The following is a 19,596-nucleotide window of genomic DNA, read 5'->3' on the forward strand; positions in this document are numbered from 1 at the left end:
TCTATTAAACTAATTTAAAAAAGTAAGAAGTTATAACGACTTGTTATAACTTGATATATGTTATTCGTTCTAAGATTTGAGTGAATGGTCACCATGGTCCCGATGTTCCCGAACATGTAACAATGGAACAACGACGAGAGACAGAACATGCCATGCTCCAGCTTCGATCACCGCTACATGCCAAGGAAATATAACTGAAAATCAGACATGCCGGACGTCAGTCGAATGTCCAGGTAGGCTTTACTGATTTTCATGATTTCGTATGTTACTGAATATAGCAATAGGCTACAGATAGTTATGCTAAAGCAGTATGGTCTACAGGAATATGAAATGAAGTTTACGCATACAGACATTGGTTCTCTCATAAATAGAATAAAGAGGAAAAAACACCGATAAGAACCGACCCCGTAACACCAAATGAGATCGTAAATGTTACAGTTATGGTCCGTGTCGGATCGACTGTGCAACTGGATAGGATCATTACCGTTACAGTTAAGGTCCGCCTCGAGTCATCTGTGTTCCTTGATGAGATCGTTGTCATAATAGTTAAGGTCCGCCCCGGGTCATCTGTGTTACTGGACGAGATCGTTACCGTTACAGTTAAGGTCCGCCTCGAGTCATTTGTGTTCCTGGACGAGATCGTTACCGTTACAGTTAAGGTCCGCCCCGTGACATCTGTGTTCCTGGACGAGATCGTTACCGTTACAGTTAAGGTCCGCCCCGTGACATCTGTGTTCCTGGACGAGATCGTTACCGTTACAGTTAAGGTCCGCCTCGAGTCTTCTGTGTTCCTGGACGAGATCGTTACCGTTACAGTTAAGGTCCGCCTCGAGTCATCTGTGTTACTGGACGAGATCGTTACCGTTGCAGTTAAGGTCCGCCTCGAGTCATCTGTGTTCCTGGACGAGATCGTTACCGTTACAGTTAAGGTCCGCCCCGGATTTAGGGTCTGCCTCTAGTTACCTGTGCTACTGGACGAGGTCGTTACTGCAAATTCAAAGCCCGTCCCCCGTGTTACTGAACGACATACCATGACTTAAATATCCAATATCTCATGTGCGCATATTGTTTTTCTCATGTTCGAGGATGTTCTCTGTATTTTGAGAGTTACCATACATCAACATACAGCTGAAAACATAATCAATTCCACTTTAACAGGTGCAGTCGGTTTAAGTACTTTCATACTTTGTATTACATATTTCAGTTTTACAGTTCTGTCTAGTAGGACAAACTATAACATAGTGTCATTCCATTTCATTTGTCAGTGAGATTTAAAATATACAATTCTTTGCCATAAAAAATCGAAAAGAAATAAAATGTGTCCCAATATTAAGAAACAGTGGATATGTTACAATTTTGAGTAAATAAGCAATATTATGCTAGTCGGTTGATACGATGAGTGTGTGGTCGAATACGTTGTATATTTAAGCAAGCAAAAATGTGAAACCATCAAACTGACTAACTAAGTATTCCATTTCTTCGTGCGTATTTCTTAAACAAAATTAATACATTTCTTTAAATAGCATTTGAAATCGATAAACCAAGGTCCTATTTTTTGGCTTAGTATTTTGGAAGTAGATGCGCACTAAGTAACTATGTTATAAAAAAAAGAAACAACATATGTATAACGAACATTCTGTCGTGGTTTATACATAATTATTAAGTATTTGTATCACCTGATTCGTAATCTGTCCTTTGAATTCCAAATTACTTTAGATGTATTCTCTGACGAACACTATTACGCCATGCATATATGGTAATGAATGCAAGGGAATGACTAGTTTAAAAATAGTATAATGAAATTACTCTGTGTTTGAAATGAAAAAAGTCAATAAAATCAATGTAATGTATGATGTGTTTATACAGATAACTCAGACACTTCGTGAACTTCGCAGTACGACTCCGGAAAGTCATTGCTAGCAAATAAAGTTATAGAAGGGTCAATGTTTAAATATCGACGGAAGAAATTGTAGATTGAATACGAAACAACCATTTTTGAATACTATCCCAAATATACATACGCATGCACGCACGCTTGCACGTACATATACAAATACCTACATTCAAATAAAAAGGACACATGTCAACATCAAAATATAATGATACACTAGGTGACGCTATTGAATAATAGTGTTTCAAGACCTATATCTTAGATTCTTTCTGTTGATGATGATGGGTTCTACTAACAACATAGAGGGCATGCCGAGCATGATCCACCAGCCATCCAAACAATGGCAGGAACATTTCCTTGTAAAATGCAACATTATGCTATACCCTACAGTGGATGGCCAATGGGATATATGGTCGACATGGAGCACCTGTTCTTTGCCCTGTGGTGACGGCGTGGAGACCAGAAACCGATCTTGCTCCGATCCAAGTCCATCTCATAGCGGGAAACCGTGCCCGGGACCTGACGTTGAAACACAACCATGCAACTTGCAGCAGTGTATCGTTGCATGTAAGACTTTTTTGATAAAATCATTGTATTTCATCACAATGTAAACTATAACGATTTCAAAGTTCTTCAAGCAATATAGTCGAAATTTGTGTTCGTGTTTAAATAATGCAAAACATTTGCTTTTAATTATATGTGCCAAGACTCGGACTTGTATTCTTATGTGTGGCATTATCGCAGTACACATTTTAATAAAGACACTTTTGGCATCTTATACTAACCAGATGACTGCAGCGATGTGTTAAAACGAGGCTTGCCACGTGGTTCGGGTGTGTACAAAATCACGCCCTGGAATACGCACAAGGAAGTGGAGGTTTACTGCGATATGGATACCGATGGTGGTGGGTGGACGGTTAGTATGATGGTGTTTATATTAATGTTGCGATAATCTGATAAGTTATTTGACCTGTACATAGTAAGGATTATTGCTGTTTATGTATTAAACAAATACTTAAAAATTGCTCTTGTATATGGCACTTGACCAACGCATGTACATACTTATGCCTTGTTTAAGTATTGAACCCAAGCATATTAAATATTAATGTTGTTTAAGATTTTCGACACATAAATAGTTATTTACGATGTTGTTTAAGGTTTTCAACCCATAACTATTAATGAGTACTGATGTTAAAGGTATAAGAGACATAAACAGAAAAGGCTTATGTTATTTATTGCCCTCTACCCTTTAATAATAGACTGATCTTTTAAAGATGTTTAAAATATAAACGATAATGAATGATATTGTTTAAAGCCCATACCTAGCGAATAATTATACTGTTTCAGGCCGGAAATTCTAATATATAAATCAACTGTAATTAAGGTGATTTTAAACATTGCCTTCTAACTTCTATCTGTAGGTGTTTCAAAGACGATTTGATGGGTCTGTTGACTTCAACAGGAGATTTAAGGAGTACGAGCAGGGTTTTGGCTCACTGGATGGTGAATTGTGGATTGGTAAGTAAGATCTTGTCGATAACGGAACCTTCTCTATACACAAAGGCGAATTTAGTGCTGGTGCTCGCTTTAAATAAGCTACACATCTGCATAACAAACAAGACAACATAAATGTATGCACTCTTTCTTAGGCATCTAGCAGTTTGACGGAAGTTAAAAGGTGATTACTTTCAAACATTTAATTTGAGATGAGAGTTGAAGTAACTAAATACATGTTATCTTGAGTGGAAATGTGCGAATATACCGATATAGTAAGTTCAGTTTTACGTTGCTTGTTTTGTCTATTCAAGTGTGGAGGAAATGTGGCAACTTGTAGATTTAGAGCTTAATGGTTTTGTGCGAATATACCAAAGTTGTGAGTTCATATTCAAACATGTGTATTGATAAACCACAGAGTGTGGTATGTACTGTTTTTACGTTGCTGGAGGTGTACATTCGACAGAAAAGAAAATAAGTGACTCACTTTGGATTAGGTATAAGTGTTTGACCGCAGCTTGAAAGTATACGTTGAACTCCCGAAAATGTCCTTATTTGCCCGAGGACTGGAGGGCTCAAAGGCGATCATCACAAATTTGTGGACAGCAATCATTTACTAATACTTAACAGGAATGTGTATTTTTTCTAGCTGTGAGATTTTCTGTCATTCAAATTGCTATATAAAAATGTACTATATAGATAGCTTTAAATTTGGTCAATATTTATGTGGGGTTGTATATTACCTTCAGAACTTCTGAATCTATAGGAATGGAACGACTCAATGCAACATGTTTTTGAGTACAGAATGTTAAACCGGTCCTTAAACTTCAGTGCCCAGTCCAGATGACAATCGTAACACCTCGGCAATCTCCATCATACGACGAAGTGCATTAGTTAAAGTAGTTTGTAAAATGATATTATTATTTTTGTAGTGTTTTAACGTGTATTCTTAACTAGGTTAAAATTGATTTCGAGATCAGTGGGGTATTGCATAAACAATTAAGATTCCTAAGAGTAAAATCTTTATGTTAAAGTGCTAAATTGAAATTACAACGCGATCTACTTGCAGCGTGAATAAAAGTAAATAATTTTAACATTGTAAAACGTTCATATACATCCGAGGTTGTTTTGGAAGGGAAATTGTCGTGGTGCTCCAAATACTCAATTCAGGATTTCGGTCAACATTGAGTTAAATGATAAACAAGAATTGCAGGTCACTATAATGGCAGGATAATGAAATATATACTGTCGCTCCTGGCTGTTGCCAACGCCTGCAGAATAAACAATGTGTAACCTAGATCAAACAAAAACGCTGTTTGCTTGTTGAGGTCAGAATAAGGGACATGACTAAACGTTTCTAAAAGTAATGCGTGTGTTTTTGCTTGATATTGACGTAGTGTCCCTGGCAATTTGAATAACATGTTTCATTTGAATGCGTGAAAAATTCTTAGTTTAATGGCAATGTTAAAGTTCTGTAAATCGCTGATGCCCACCCAACCAGTGCTATAATATTAATTTTCGTTGTTTTGCTTTAAAAACAATAAAGTTTAGTCTGAGAAGTCTGAATGAGAGCAGTTCGTGAAGAGGGCGACAGTGTTTGTGCTGATGCCTCTGAACCAGTGCTCGTGGAATCCAGTGCCTTACTCATGAAGCGGGACCTAGTATACTAGGTTGATGACAAGGAACGCACACACACCAGACGCCTCTGGCTTTTGCTTAGGCAGGCAGCAGAATTGATTAGTATTCAGAAACATACTGTAGCTCTCGAGGAAAGGCAACACATGGGTTTTCATGATACGTCAAAGTCTTCACAGAGTCTATGCCGTTTACAAAATAGTTCAAATAATGTAATAGTATATGTCAGACGATACAACACGGTAAAGTGTAAATATCATTGTGTCAAACTAAGCATTACGCAATAAAGCGTGAGGAACGTGTTCGATGACATTTCACGTTCGTGCACGTTGACATTTCTACATTACCACATGTTTTGACGTTTTATTTAAAATTCCCGCAATTAAAAGCATATTAGGATAATTAAATTTTATTTTTATAAAGAATTCTTATCAAAACGAAAAATGTTTACTGTATTTCGGACGTTTTCATAACAAATCGGTTAAAAGTGTGTACGTTTGCATGCTGTGTTAGTAAAGTTTTGTTTGAATGTTCTCAAAATGTAAAATGTTCTCGAAATGTAAAATGAACTGAAATACAATACGAACATGTTATGAAAGCATATGCAATGGTGCAGTCGGTAGACTAGGTTTTTCATGTAGGATTGATGCAAATAACTTTCCTGATTTGTGCTATTTGCCCTAATTCCGGTCTGTAGGTTACTATTTGTATGTCACGTAACAAAATTGTTTCCCAATACTGTGTAAATCTGCATTTTACATATATTTCTGTTTTCAGTCGATCAAAATCAGAAGTAAATATGTGATGTAATATATGACGTCGTTCACAGATTATAAATCAGTTATTCAGCAAAAAAAGGAAAACATTCGCTATTTGTGGTCTTATGGAATGTGTGGACTAAGTTATCCATATTATACACACAGGTTTCATGATCACATTTGCGGCACACTTCGTGAAGCCTTTGTAGATTAACTTGTTTGAAGGTAATTGGTTATAGTTGTGTAATTAATAGAATGAGTTATGTTTTATTTAAATATGTTCAGACAAATATGAATTATTGTTGCATTAACCTCATAAAACATAGAACAATGACAGGACAGGATATACCTATATCGGGAGAGCAAGTATTTATTTATTCAAACAACATACACTCAATAAAATATTTAATATATTATATCTATGTATATAATTTTGCTTGTAATTGGCAGCGTTTATCTATACCACATAATATTAGATCATTATAAGTGAATATTGCATGTATCAAACGACTATTGAAATGGCAAGTAAAAACAGTAAATGAAAATTTAAAGATGCACTTTCAAATTGTAAAGCACAACATATTTGTATAAGATATTTCATTTCAAAGATGAATAAATAAGGTATGTAATATTTCATTCAAACCGTTTACAAATACAACATGACGCTTTAAAGCAATACTACTTAACATCATACGCTAGGCCAAAGTAAAAACTAGAGAACAGAAAATCAGCCCAGTTAATTGTAGAACGCTCTATAGAACTATAACGATCGCATCCAAGCATCGAGTATGATCAAAGAATGCACTTGTGCCCTGTATTTCCATGTATATTATTGAATTATGAATGTTAAGCACAGCAAATCGCTTGAATGGTTGAAATGCCCAAACGAAGTCCGAAATAATTGCAATGTGATGTCCCTTCTGTTTTGCAATGTCTGTCATTTTCAGCGTTATTTCTGACATCGGCCACGTCATTCATTCAAAACCAAACAGCAAGTGGCACGGAACACGATATTTTCTGTCTGTTAGGCGATGATATGTTTGCTTCAGCTGAAACCAAACTAACAAAATCATTGAGACACTTGCTATATACAATTCGTTTGAAATTTAGCGACATGTTACATTATTTCAGTGGTCGAATGCACTTTGAAGTGGTCCTTACAAGTATAATAGAGAACACCCACATTGATGCATAATTTTGCCTTCCTCATTTGTTTTAACGAGAGTCATGCAATAATGTGCATATTCTATAACATCAAAGCGTCTTATATAAATCCATAATGGGTGTGATGGTATTTCAAAACAGTTTTCTTCAGTATAATTACCCGATATACAACCTCGAATGACGTAAACAAGCTGCTTTTATACGAGCCCCTTAGTGATGTAAACCCACTGACAATTACCATGTATGGCAATAATCGGATATACTAGACGCTTGGTTATGAACCGAAATAAATACATTTACGTTTTCTTTGAATAAATTCAACTAAACATAAGTTAAGTATTTATTAACCTCATAAACTATAAAACCACGAGTGTATAGGAGTGGTATTTACAGGGCAAGAATATTTATCGATTGACAAAAAGGTAAAATCAGTGAATATAATATTTCAACTGCACACAATTAATAGAAACTGGCTTCTTGCATTTAACACCTTAACAGGTATAAATGTTTTTAGAATCAGATCTCAAACGACCATTAAATCCATCATAACAGAAACAGAAACAATAATCTCATCTAAATTATCACTCATTCAGAATAAAACCGTCTCATTCAGAGATCCCACCCCGCTCATTCCGAGCATAACTGTCTTATTTTCAATCCCCGATCATTCCAAGAAGAACCCGTTTCATTTGGAGACACAGCTCATTCCGAAAAACCCATCTAATTTGGAGACACAGCACATTGAGCTCATTCCGAGCAAAAACCGTCTCATTCAGAGACACAGCTCATTTCGAGCAAAAAGGTCTCATTCAGAGACACAGCTCATTTCGAGCAAAACCGTCTTATTCAGAGTCTTCGCTCATTCTGAAAAAAACACTCTTTCAGAGAAAAAGCTCATTCCGAGGAAAAACGTTGCATTTACAGGCGCCGCTCATTCCGAGCCAGACCGTCTCAGATATTTAAAGACACAGCTCATTTTGAGAAAAACCGTCTCATTCAGAGAAACATCTCATTTCGAATAAAAATATCTCATTCTGAAATTCAGCTCATTCTTAGAAAAACCGTCTCATTCAGAGACCAAGCTCATTCCGAACGAAAATGTCTCATACAGAGATACAGCTTATTCTGAGAAAAACCGTCTCATTCAGAGACACAGCTCATTCCGAGGTTAACCGCCTATTCACAGATACAGCTCATTCAGAGCTAAACCGTCTCATTCAGAGCCAGAGCTCATTCTGAGCAAAACCATCTCATTCAGAGACACAGCTCATTCCGAGCAAAACCGTCTCATTCACAGATACAGCTCATTCCGAGCAAAACCGTCTCATTCAGAGCCAGATATCATACCGAGCAAAACCGTCTCATTCAGAGATCCAGCTTATTCTGAGAAAAACAGCCTCATTCAGAGACACAGCTCATTCCAATGTTAACTGCCCATTCACAGATACAGCTCATGCCGAGCGAAACCGTCTCATTCAGAGCCAGAGCTCATTCTGAGGAAAACCGTCTCATTCAGAGACGCAGCACATTCCGAGCAAAACCGTCTCATTCACAGATACAGCTCATTCCGAGCAAAACCGTCTCATTCACAGATACAGCTCATTCCGAGCAAAACCGTCTCATTCAGAGCCAGAGCTCATTCCGAGCAACACCGTCTCATTCAGAGCAAGAGCTCATTCTGAGCAAAACCGTCTCATTCAGAGCCAGAGCTCATTCCGAGCAAAACCGTCTCATTCAGAGCAAGAGCTCATTCTGAGCAAAACCGTCTCATTTAGAGCCAGAGCTCATTCTGAGCAAAACCGTCTCATTCAGAGCCAGAGCTCATTCCGAGCAAAACCCTCTCATTCAGATACACAGCTCATTCTGAGCAAAACCGTCTCATTCAGAGCCAGAGCTCATTCCGAGCAAATTTGTCTCATTCAGAGACAGAGCTCATTCCGAGCAAATTTGTCTCATTCAGAGACACAGCTCATTTCGACAAATAGCATTAGCAACCAATCTGAAAGGCAATACCTTACTTAAAAACCTTCTAGAACTGAAAATACACTATTTGTTACCATTAAGTGTCAATATGTTCTGTTCTACATTCCATAATGTCATAAACGTAACATTTCCTTACATTATAACTAGCCTATCTAGTGGATGGGGTCGGGAACGGGGGGAGGGGGGGTCGCGTAATTACGTTTGAGAAAACATGTAATCCATGCTATGGCTCTTATTCCTTGCGACAACGAATCAATAAAAACGAAAATGACGTGCAAAACACGTGCGTTTATTTACTTGCCGGTTGTGGCGAGCACGCATCGGCCAAACTGTATAATAGCTGTAGAAGTCGCATAGTGGTCTCCACAACCTGCAATTTATGACACTAAATATAGTAACGCTCGTATGATTGTTCTATAATGCCAGGACATGGGTGTATACCGCAATATCATTAGAGTGTACATAACTCTTTATTATAAGTGTGTGCATACCTCAATATCATAAGAGTTAATTTACCTCAGTATCATTAGAGTGTAATTACCTAAATATCATAAGTATTTTCATACCTCAATATCGTTAGTCGGTGCATGACTCAATAACATTAGTGTGTACATCCCTCATTATCATTAGCGTGGTATACCTTTATTACCATTAATGTGTAAATACCTCAATATCATTAGTGTTAATTTACCTCAATATCATAATTGTGTACATATCTTAATATATTTATTGCGTACATACCTCAATATCATTAGTGTGTAACCACCTCGATATCATTAGTTTGTACATACCTCAATATCATTAGTGTTAAGTTACCTCAATATCATAATTGTGTACATATCTTAATATAATTATTGCGTACATACCTCAATATCATTAGTGTGTAACTACCTCAATATCATTAGTTTGTACATACCTCAATAGCATTAGTGTGTACATACCCCATTATAATTAGTGTGTTCATACCTCAATGTTATTAGCGTTTACATACATAAATATCATACGCGATTATATACCTCATAAATTAATTTTGTGCATACCTCAATATCATAAGTGTTACATACCTCAACATCATTAGTGCATACATTCCTCAATATCATAAATGTTTATATACCTCATAAACTTAGCGTGTGCATAGCTCATTAACTTATTGTGTACATACCTCAATATCATTAGTTTGTAAATACCTCAATAGCATTAGTGTTAATTGACCACAATATCATAAGTGTGTACACACCACAATATATTTTTTGTGTACATAACTCAATTTCGTAAGTGTGTACATACCTCATAAACTTAATGTGTACATACCAAAATATCATTAGTGTTTCTATTCGTCAATATCATTAGCGTGTATATACCTTATTATACTTAGTGTGTACATATCTCAATATCATTAGTGTGTACATACCTCAATATCATTAGTGTGCACATACCTCAATATCATAATGTTTACATACCTCATAAACTTAGCGTGTGCATACCTCATTAACTTATTGTGTACATACCTCAATATCATTAGTTTGTAAATACCTCAATATCATTAGTGCTAATTGTCCACAATATCATTAGTGTATACATTCCACAAAATAATTAGTGTGTACATGACTCAATTTCATAAGTGTGTACATACCTCATAAACATAGCGTGTAAATACCTCATAAACTTTGTGTGTACATACCTCAATATCATAAGCGTGTTCATACCTCATTAACTTTGTGTGTACATACCCCAATATTATTAGCGTGTACATACCTCCTAAACTTTGTGTGTACATACCTCAATATCATAAGCGTGTACATAATTCATAAACTTATTGTGTACATACCTCAATATCATTAGTGTGTACATACCTCAATATCATAAGCGTGTTCATACCTCATTAACTTTGTGTGTACATACCCCAATATTATTAGCGTGTACATACCTCCTAAACTTTGTGTGTACATACCTCAATATCATAAGCGTGTACATAATTCATAAACTTATTGTGTACATACCTCAATATCATTAGTATGTACATACCTCAATATCATTAGTGTGTACATACCTCAATATCATTAGTTTTTATATACCTCAAAACCATTAGCGTGTATATACCTCAATTACTTAGTGTGCACATACCTCAATATCATTAATGTGTACAAAACTTAATATAATTACTGTAACTTAAATATATATTTTTCACAGGTCTGGATCTTCTTCACTCCATTACAAGCCGAGCTAACATGAACTTACGCATTGACTTGAGTTTACCAAACGGAACTACTGGATTCGACGAGTACTCGGGGTTTTATATTTCTCCACCAGACCAATACATCTTCAACGTTGATAGGAGGATCAACTCAGCAGGAAGTACGTTAATCATTAAAGTTGCTAGGGGGACGCGGTAGACAGTTAAATCAAATACTTCTGGAAACGATTATAATAATGATGTGTCCTTTATTTGGTTTCATACACGCATCTATTATCTCACCATCATAATGATGTAATATTTTTGAATACAGTTGAACGTTTATAGCGCAATTTTATAGACTTCTAAAGATCTACTTGAAATATAATACATTTAGTTGTTTATATAATCACCATATTTTTAATTAACACTCAAACCTCTTTCTATTATTTATATGATACTGATGTCAGTTGGGGTAACCCGGTATACTTACAGTGTCCGGTTCCTATCTTCTCTCCGACATCAGTGATCATGGGCATATGAACCACCAGCCGTTTTCAACATTCGATAGAGACGTGGACAAGTGGTTGTCTAATAACTGTGCCCGAAACTATGGAGCAGGCTGGTGGTACAATTACTGCACGTACAGTAACCTGAATGCACGGTACAATAGTGACGGCTATAGCGGCCGCTTTTATTACTATTCCTTCTCGAACACAAGGTTGAAGACGTCGACTATGATGCTACGATTGAGTAATTAAGATTTAACCGCAGCATTTAATGCATTTAATTATGGTTAGTTCATTTAAACAGTGTTGTGGAATTATGAACTTGATGCTATGTTTAAACACAATCAACTATTTTAAGCATTTAAGGTAAACATTCCGGCCTTTTCCTAAAGCTATGAAATGTGCAATTTGATTTCTAACTCAAACATGTTCGTGTTTTGTGAAGTTAGTGATAGTTCAAATCATTTACATAACTCTTTCATAGACACCAAAAGGCAACACGCGGATAAATTATTTGAATTATTTTGCCCAATATCTCGAGGTGGAGAAAATTTGCATCGTTTTTATTATTATTTTGGTAGACTTGTTTTAGTTATTATTTATCACAGTTCATCGGCAGAATGTTTTTAGGATATAGACAATCTCGCTTTATTCAATACGAAATAGTAAAGTAATTTTATAAAATATCGTATTGTATGACCAGGAAGTGAGATTCAAGTTACAGAATTAATACTTATTTGCCAGTTTACAGCGCCAAAAACACAGCCATTTTTAACGATATAAATTTATTACGTTTCGTCATTCGCTTTGGATATTTATTACACTATTTGATATCAAAAGTATAATATGAGTCTTTTTAAGGAATGAATTGCAAGATTAATGTCATTATCGGGGTATAAACGCAGTTCGGCTGATTAAAGTATGTGGAGACCGAACATGACATATTTTCACGCAATTCATCACTTATATTAACACCAATAGTTCATTATTTCTGTCAAGAACTGTTAAGAAATACTTCTTATTTAAAGTAATTATTGCTCACCTATTCTGTTAATTGACCGACTCGACCGCAACCGAACACAGTTTATCATATTACGTAACAATAGCTTCCAAAATATATTTTTAACGTCAAAATTAAAACGCTAATGACAACAATGCATAAAACATTTAATAAATTACAAATGTAACACTTTCTTACATGTTAATTTAAGTTCCTTTGTGGCCTGGTGGCCCATTAATAACAATAACAAGATAAACACTTCCTGACGTGTTGATTTAAATTGTTTTGTGGCCTGGTGGCCCATTAATAACAATAACAAGATAAACACTTCCTGACATGTTGATTTAAATTGTTTTGTGGCCTGGTGGCTCATTAATAACAATAACAAGATAAACACTTTCAAATATACATATATATTGAAACTCGATGATTCGCAAGCGGTTGCATACATCGAAAAAATGTCCTTGCCGAAAGGCAGTTTATTTAAAGAATGGAAGTTAGAGTGAAGATATTCCATAATGATGACGTCACTTATTATTTAAGAAATATTGGACACCACCGAGGGCCATATGGCATTATAAGGACCGGCCAGTCAGCCCCCGAAGGTGAATATGGAACGAGGCGTTAGCCGATGTCCATTCACTTTCGGGGGCTGACTACCCGGTCCTTAAAATGCCATTTGGCCCGATGTGGGGTGTTATATTTCTTATATTAACACTTTTTTACAATTTATTAATTTAAAGCGCCTTTGATGAGTTCTATTGAACAAATATAATAAAGTTTACTTGTGAAAACAAATGTCATTGTGAAAATTGCAAGCAGCACTCACCAGTTTTATGACGTCAGCGGTCCATATTATATGACGTCAGTGGTCCATATTATATTTTTGGCGAGGTCCGGACCGACCAAAACATGATATGGACCGCTGACGCCATACAAACTAGATTTTTATTAAAATACATTGATATACGGATCGATCAACTTTATATACACAAAGAAGGGACTTATTAATGTAAGGTATAATATATTCACTGGATACAATTTTGTTTCAAGGTATCCCTCTAATGAACGTGAAGTGTACATATTATTATTATTATCATGTTGTAATTTGTATGGTAATGTTTCTTTAACTAGCGTGAAGTGTACATATTATTATTATTATCATGTTGTAATTTGTATGGTAATGTTCCTTTAACTAGCGTGAATTGCACAACATGTTATTATCATGTTGTTATTTGAATGGTAATGTTACTTTTTACTAGCGTGAAGTGTACACATTATTATTATCATGTTGTAATATGAATGGTAATGTTCCTTTATCTAGCATGAAGTGTATATATCATTATTATTATCATGTTGTAATTTGTGTGGTAATGTTCCTTTAACTAGCGTGAAGTGTACATATTATTATTATCATGTTGTAATTTGAATGGTAATGTTTCTTTAACTAGCGTGAAGTGTACAAATTATTATTATGTTGTAATTTGAATGGTAATGTTCTTTAACTAGCGTGAAGTGTACATATTATTATTATCATGTTGTAATTTGAATGGTAATGTTTCTTTAACTAGCGTGAAGTGTACACATTATTATTATCATGTTGTAATTTGAATGGTAATGTTTCTTTAACTAGCGTGAAGTGTACAAATTATTATTATGTTGTAATTTGAATGGTAATGTTCTTTAACTAGCGTGAAGTGTACATATTATTATTATCATGTTGTAATTTGAATGGTAATGTTTCTTTAACTAGCGTGAAGTGTACACATTATTATTATCATGTTGTAATTTGAATGGTAATGTTCTTAAACTAGCGTGAAGTGTACATATTATTATTATCATGTTGTAATTTGAATGGTAATGTTCTTTAACTAGCGTGAAGTGTACACATTATTATTATCATGTTGTAATTTGAATGGTAATGTTCCTTTATCTAGCGTGAAGTGTACATATTATTATTTTTTTATTATTTTTATTAAATTCATGTCATAAAATTAAACTAAGATGAAAATGTTTTATGTCACATTATTGCGTGTATGGTTTCTGAAAGTTATTGTTAATTAATTGCTTTTCGTTTCCATTGAAATCGATTTTGAAATTGAATTCTTAGTCTTCTTGATTTCCATAAAATTGACGAATGCACATACATCCGAGCACCTAGTACTACAGCTGGGTATCTTTCTACACTTCCATGGATCAAAGCAACGAAGTTTTAATGACATCTGCATTTAATGTCACTTTAAATGTTTTAAAAGTTCTAAATGCCACATAATTAATGCCACTTTGAATGTTGAAAAGTTGTAACTGGCTCATTAAATAATGTCACTTTGAAGGCTTTAAGGTTTTAAGTGCATCTTTGTGTTATGTCACTTTGAATGTTGTTAGGTTCAAAAGGAAGATTTTTGCAATGTCACTCAAAAAGGTTTAAATGCCTCTTTGTTTTATGTCACTTTGAATGTATTCGGTTTTACTGCTCACGCCTTGCTTTTGATATTTATTAAACGTGTGAACACAACTATTTGCTAGTTATCTGACAAACCCTTCACCGGATCCTGACAGTCTCATGTTCATACCCTTCACCGGATCCTGACTGTCTCATGTTCATATCCTTCACCGGATCCTGACTGTCTCATGTTCATACCCTTCACCGGATCATGATAGTCTCAGGTTGATACCCTTCACCGGATCATGATAGTCTCATGTTCATACCCTCCACCGGATCCTGACAGTCTCATGTTCATACCCTTCACCGGATCCTGATATTCTCATGTTCATACCCTTCACCGGATCCTGACAGTCTCATGTTCATACCCTTCACCGGATCCTGACAGTCTCATGTTCATACCCTTCACCGGATCATGATAGTCTCATGTTCATACCCTTCACCGGATCATGACAGTCTCATGTCCATACCCTTCACCGGATCCTGACTGTCTCATGTTCATACCCTTCACCGGATCATGATAGTCTCATGTTCATACCCTTCACCGGATCATGATATTCTCATGTTCATACCCTTCACCGGATCCTGACAGTCTCATGTTCATACCCTTCACCGGATCATGATAGTCCCATGTTCATACCCTTCACCGGATCATGATAGTCTCATGTTCATACCCTTCACCGGATCCTGATATTCTCATGTTCATACCCTTCACAGGATCCTTATAGTCTCATGTTCATACCCTTCACCGGATCCTGATATTCTCATGTTCATACCCTTCACCGGATCCTGATAGTCTCATGTTCATACCCTTCACCGGATCCTGACTGTCTCAGGTTGATACCTTTCACCGGATCCTGACTGTCTCAGGTTCATACTCTTGACCGGATCCTGACATTTTCAGGTTCATAGCCTTCACCGGATCCTGGCTGTCTCAGGTTTATACCCTTAGCCGGATCCTGACAGTCTCATGTTCATACCCTTCACTTGATCCTGACAGTCTCAGGTTCATACTCTTCACCGGATCCTGATAGTCTCAGGTTGATACCTTTCACCGAATCCTGACTGTCTCAGGTTTATACCCTTAGCCGGATCCTGACTGTCTCAGGTTTATACCCTTAGCCGGATATTGACTGTCTCAGTATGATTACCCTCACCGGATCCTGACAGTGTCAGGTTGACACCTTTCACCGGATCCTGACAGTCTCGGTTTGATACCCTTAGCCGGAGCCTGACAGTCTCGGTTTGATACCCTTAGCCGCATCCTAACAGTTTCGGTTTGATACCCTTAGCCGGATCCTGACAGTCACGGTTTGATACCCTTAGCCGCATCCTAACAGTCTCGGTTTGATACCCTTAGCCGGATCCTGACAGTCTCGGTTTGATACCCTTAGCCGCATCCTAACAGTCTCGGTTTGATACCCTTAGCCGGATCCTGACAGTCACGGTTTGATACCCTTAGCCGGATCCTGACAGTCTCGGTTTGATACCCTTAGCCGGATCCTAACAATCTCGGTTTGATACCCTTAGCCGGATCCTGACAGTCTGAGAGAGACGACAAGTGCTCACTGGAATAATCTTATTTACTTTTAGAAATCCGTAACTGACAAGCAACTGATTGATCACACTTAGCATTTGAATTTCATACAATGAGAGTAAGCACTAGTATCATTGGTTATCACAGTAAATACTCGTATCATTGATTATCACAGTAAACACTCATATCATTGATTATCACAGTAAACACTCGTATCTGTGATTATCATAGCAAACACTCGTACCTTTGATTATCACAGTAAACACTTGTATCTTTGATTATCAGATTAAAACACTTGTATCTTTGATATCAGATGAAAACACTTGTATTATTGATTATCAGATGAAAACACTTGTATCTTTGATTATCAGAGTAAACACTCATATTTTTAATTATTACAATAAACACTGTATCTTTGATTATCACAATAAACACTGCATCTTTGATTATCACAGTCAACACTGCATCTTTGATTATCACAGTAAACACTCGTATCTTTGATTATCACTGTAAACACTCGTATCTTTGATTATCAGAGTAAACACTCGTATCTTTGATTATCAGAGTAATCACTTCTGCCATTGATAATCACAGTAAACACTTGTATCTTAGATAATTACACTAAACACACGTTTCTTAGATGATTACAGTAAAAACTTGTTTCATTGATTATTACCGTAAACAATCGTATCTTTGATAATCAGAATAAACACTCGTATTGTGATAACCAGAGGTACTACTGTTGACTCTGATAGACAAAAGTACGAGCGTTTACTGTGAAAACGTACGATACGAATTCTAACTGTCGTCAGACCATATGACCGACAAATTGTGTGACCACGGTCAGACCGCGTGACCGTCAGACTGTGTGACCATCAATCCGTGTGCCCGTCAGACTGTGTGACCGTAAATCCGTGTGACCCTCAGACTGTGTGACCTTAAGTCCGTGTCACCGTCAGACAGTGTGACCATCAATCCGTGTGACCGTCAGACTGTGTGACCGTCAATCCGTGTAACCGTCAGACGTTCTGAGCTTCAGACCGTGTGACTGTCAGACCGTGTGACTGTCATGTGACTGTCAGACCGTGTGACTATCAGACCGTCTGACCGTCAGACCGTGTGACCATCAATCCGTGTGACCGTCAGACTGTGTGACCGTCAATCCGTGTAACCGTCAGACGTTCTGCGCTTCAGACCGTGTGACTGTCAGACCGTGTGACTGTCATGTGACTGTTAGACCGTGTGACTATCAGACCGTCTGACCGTCAGACCGTGTGACCATCAATCCGTGTGACCGTCAGACTGTGTGACCGTCAATCCGTGTAACCGTCAGACGTTCTGCGCTTCAGACCGTGTGACTGTCAGACCGTGTGACTGTCAAACCGTGTGACTATCAGACCGTGTGACTGTCAGACCGTGTGACTGTCAGACCGTGTGACCATCAGACCGTGTGAACTTGTGACAGTAGGACTGTGTGACTATCAGACCGTGTGATTGTCAGACCGTGTGACTGTCATACCGTGTGACTATCAGACCGTGTGACTGTCAGACCGTGTGACTATCAGACCGTGTGACTGTCAGACCGTGTGACTGTCAGACCGTGTGACCATCAGACCGTGTGAACTTGTGACAGTAGGACTGTGTGACCATCAGACAATTTTGGGTTGTGAGTTTAAATCCGATGCATGTTTGATAAAAATATTTTTCATTGACAATTTGAACAGATTCTGTATTAATCGTCTCCAACACGAAATATGTGAAAAAGTCCCTTTAGTACTAGGTGTATATGTAAAAAAAACTTTAAACGGTGAAACAAAACCTTAATGGTGGTGTCAGCACTATGCAATCTTAGAGATCAAACAAATCCTTTAAAAAGGGAAACAAGACCTCCATGGTGGTGTAAGGACTATGCAATCTTAGACATCAATTAAATCCTTTAAAAAGGGTAGCAAGGAATGTGCAATCTTTGAGATCAAATAAATACTTTTAAAAGGGTAACAAGACCTTCATGGTTGTGTCAGCACTATGCAATCTTAGAGATCAAACAAATCCTTCAAAAAGGTAACAATACCTTAATGGTGGTGTCAGCAGTGTCAGCACTACGCAACCAGTGCACCATTAGGCCGTCAAGGACTGAATGTATCAGTATTGCAGTTCATCAGTGGATGAAATATTTAGTCCGTGCGTGGTTTGTGAAGAACGGGTATTCCTGAACGTACTGAATGGTTTCATAAACAAATGTATTTATAAAAGTACTTGTTCCTATTTACACTCATTTGTTTCGCCCAAAAACATCCTATGCGATAATCCACTTGTAATGCTACAAATGAACGTTTCAAAGACAGTAATACACAACATAATATCGGCTGTTTGAACAGCGTTTGTTTCAATGACGTCACTTGTTTAAAGGCCGTGACTTGACCAATCACGAACGTCGTTTAGAAAGATCAGAGGTATACCGAAGATGTTGCGTTTTTCGTGCCATAAAATGGACACCAGTTATGGTTTATCCCCAACACTCTTAAAATGGACACCAGTTATGGTTAATCCCCACCACTCTTCAAATGGACACCAGTTGTGGTTAATCCCCACCACTCTTCAAATGGACACCAGTTATGGTTAATCCCCACCACTCTTAAAATGGACACCAGTTATGGTTAATCCCCACCACTCTTAAAATGGACACCAGTTATGGTTAATCCCCACCACTCTTCAAATGGACACCAGCTATGTTTAATCCCCACACTCTTCAAATGGACACCAGTTATGGTTAATCCCCACCACTCTTCAAATGGGCACCAGTTATGGTTAATCCCCACCACACTTAAAATGGACACCAGTTATGGTTAATCCCCACCACTCTTAAAATGGGCACCAGTTATGGTTAATCCCCACCACTCTTCAAATGGACACCAGCTATGTTTAATCCCCATCACTCTTCAAATGGACACCAGTTATGGTTAATCCCCACACTCTTCAAATGGGCACCAGTTATGGTTAATCCTCACC

The 19,596-nt window shown here is 37.1% G+C and overlaps 1 protein-coding gene across 1 annotated transcript in view; it reads left to right on the forward strand.

Annotated features, from left to right (window-relative positions):
• LOC128240519 (fibrinogen alpha chain-like) overlaps positions 1-15,112 on the forward strand; it is a 25,622-nt gene extending 10,510 nt beyond the window's left edge. Inside the window, exons 6-11 of the mRNA XM_052957178.1 lie at positions 75-233; positions 2,282-2,458; positions 2,680-2,807; positions 3,313-3,409; positions 11,116-11,280; positions 11,594-15,112. Coding sequence (XP_052813138.1) covers positions 75-233; positions 2,282-2,458; positions 2,680-2,807; positions 3,313-3,409; positions 11,116-11,280; positions 11,594-11,859 — 992 coding nt within the window. The 3' untranslated portion in view covers positions 11,860-15,112. The remainder of the gene's footprint in view (positions 1-74; positions 234-2,281; positions 2,459-2,679; positions 2,808-3,312; positions 3,410-11,115; positions 11,281-11,593) is intronic.
• Positions 15,113-19,596: the final 4,484 nt, after the last annotated feature.

This window comes from Mya arenaria, chromosome 7, assembly GCF_026914265.1.
Source record: "Mya arenaria isolate MELC-2E11 chromosome 7, ASM2691426v1".
In the NCBI taxonomy this organism is placed as follows: domain Eukaryota; kingdom Metazoa; phylum Mollusca; class Bivalvia; order Myida; family Myidae; genus Mya; species Mya arenaria.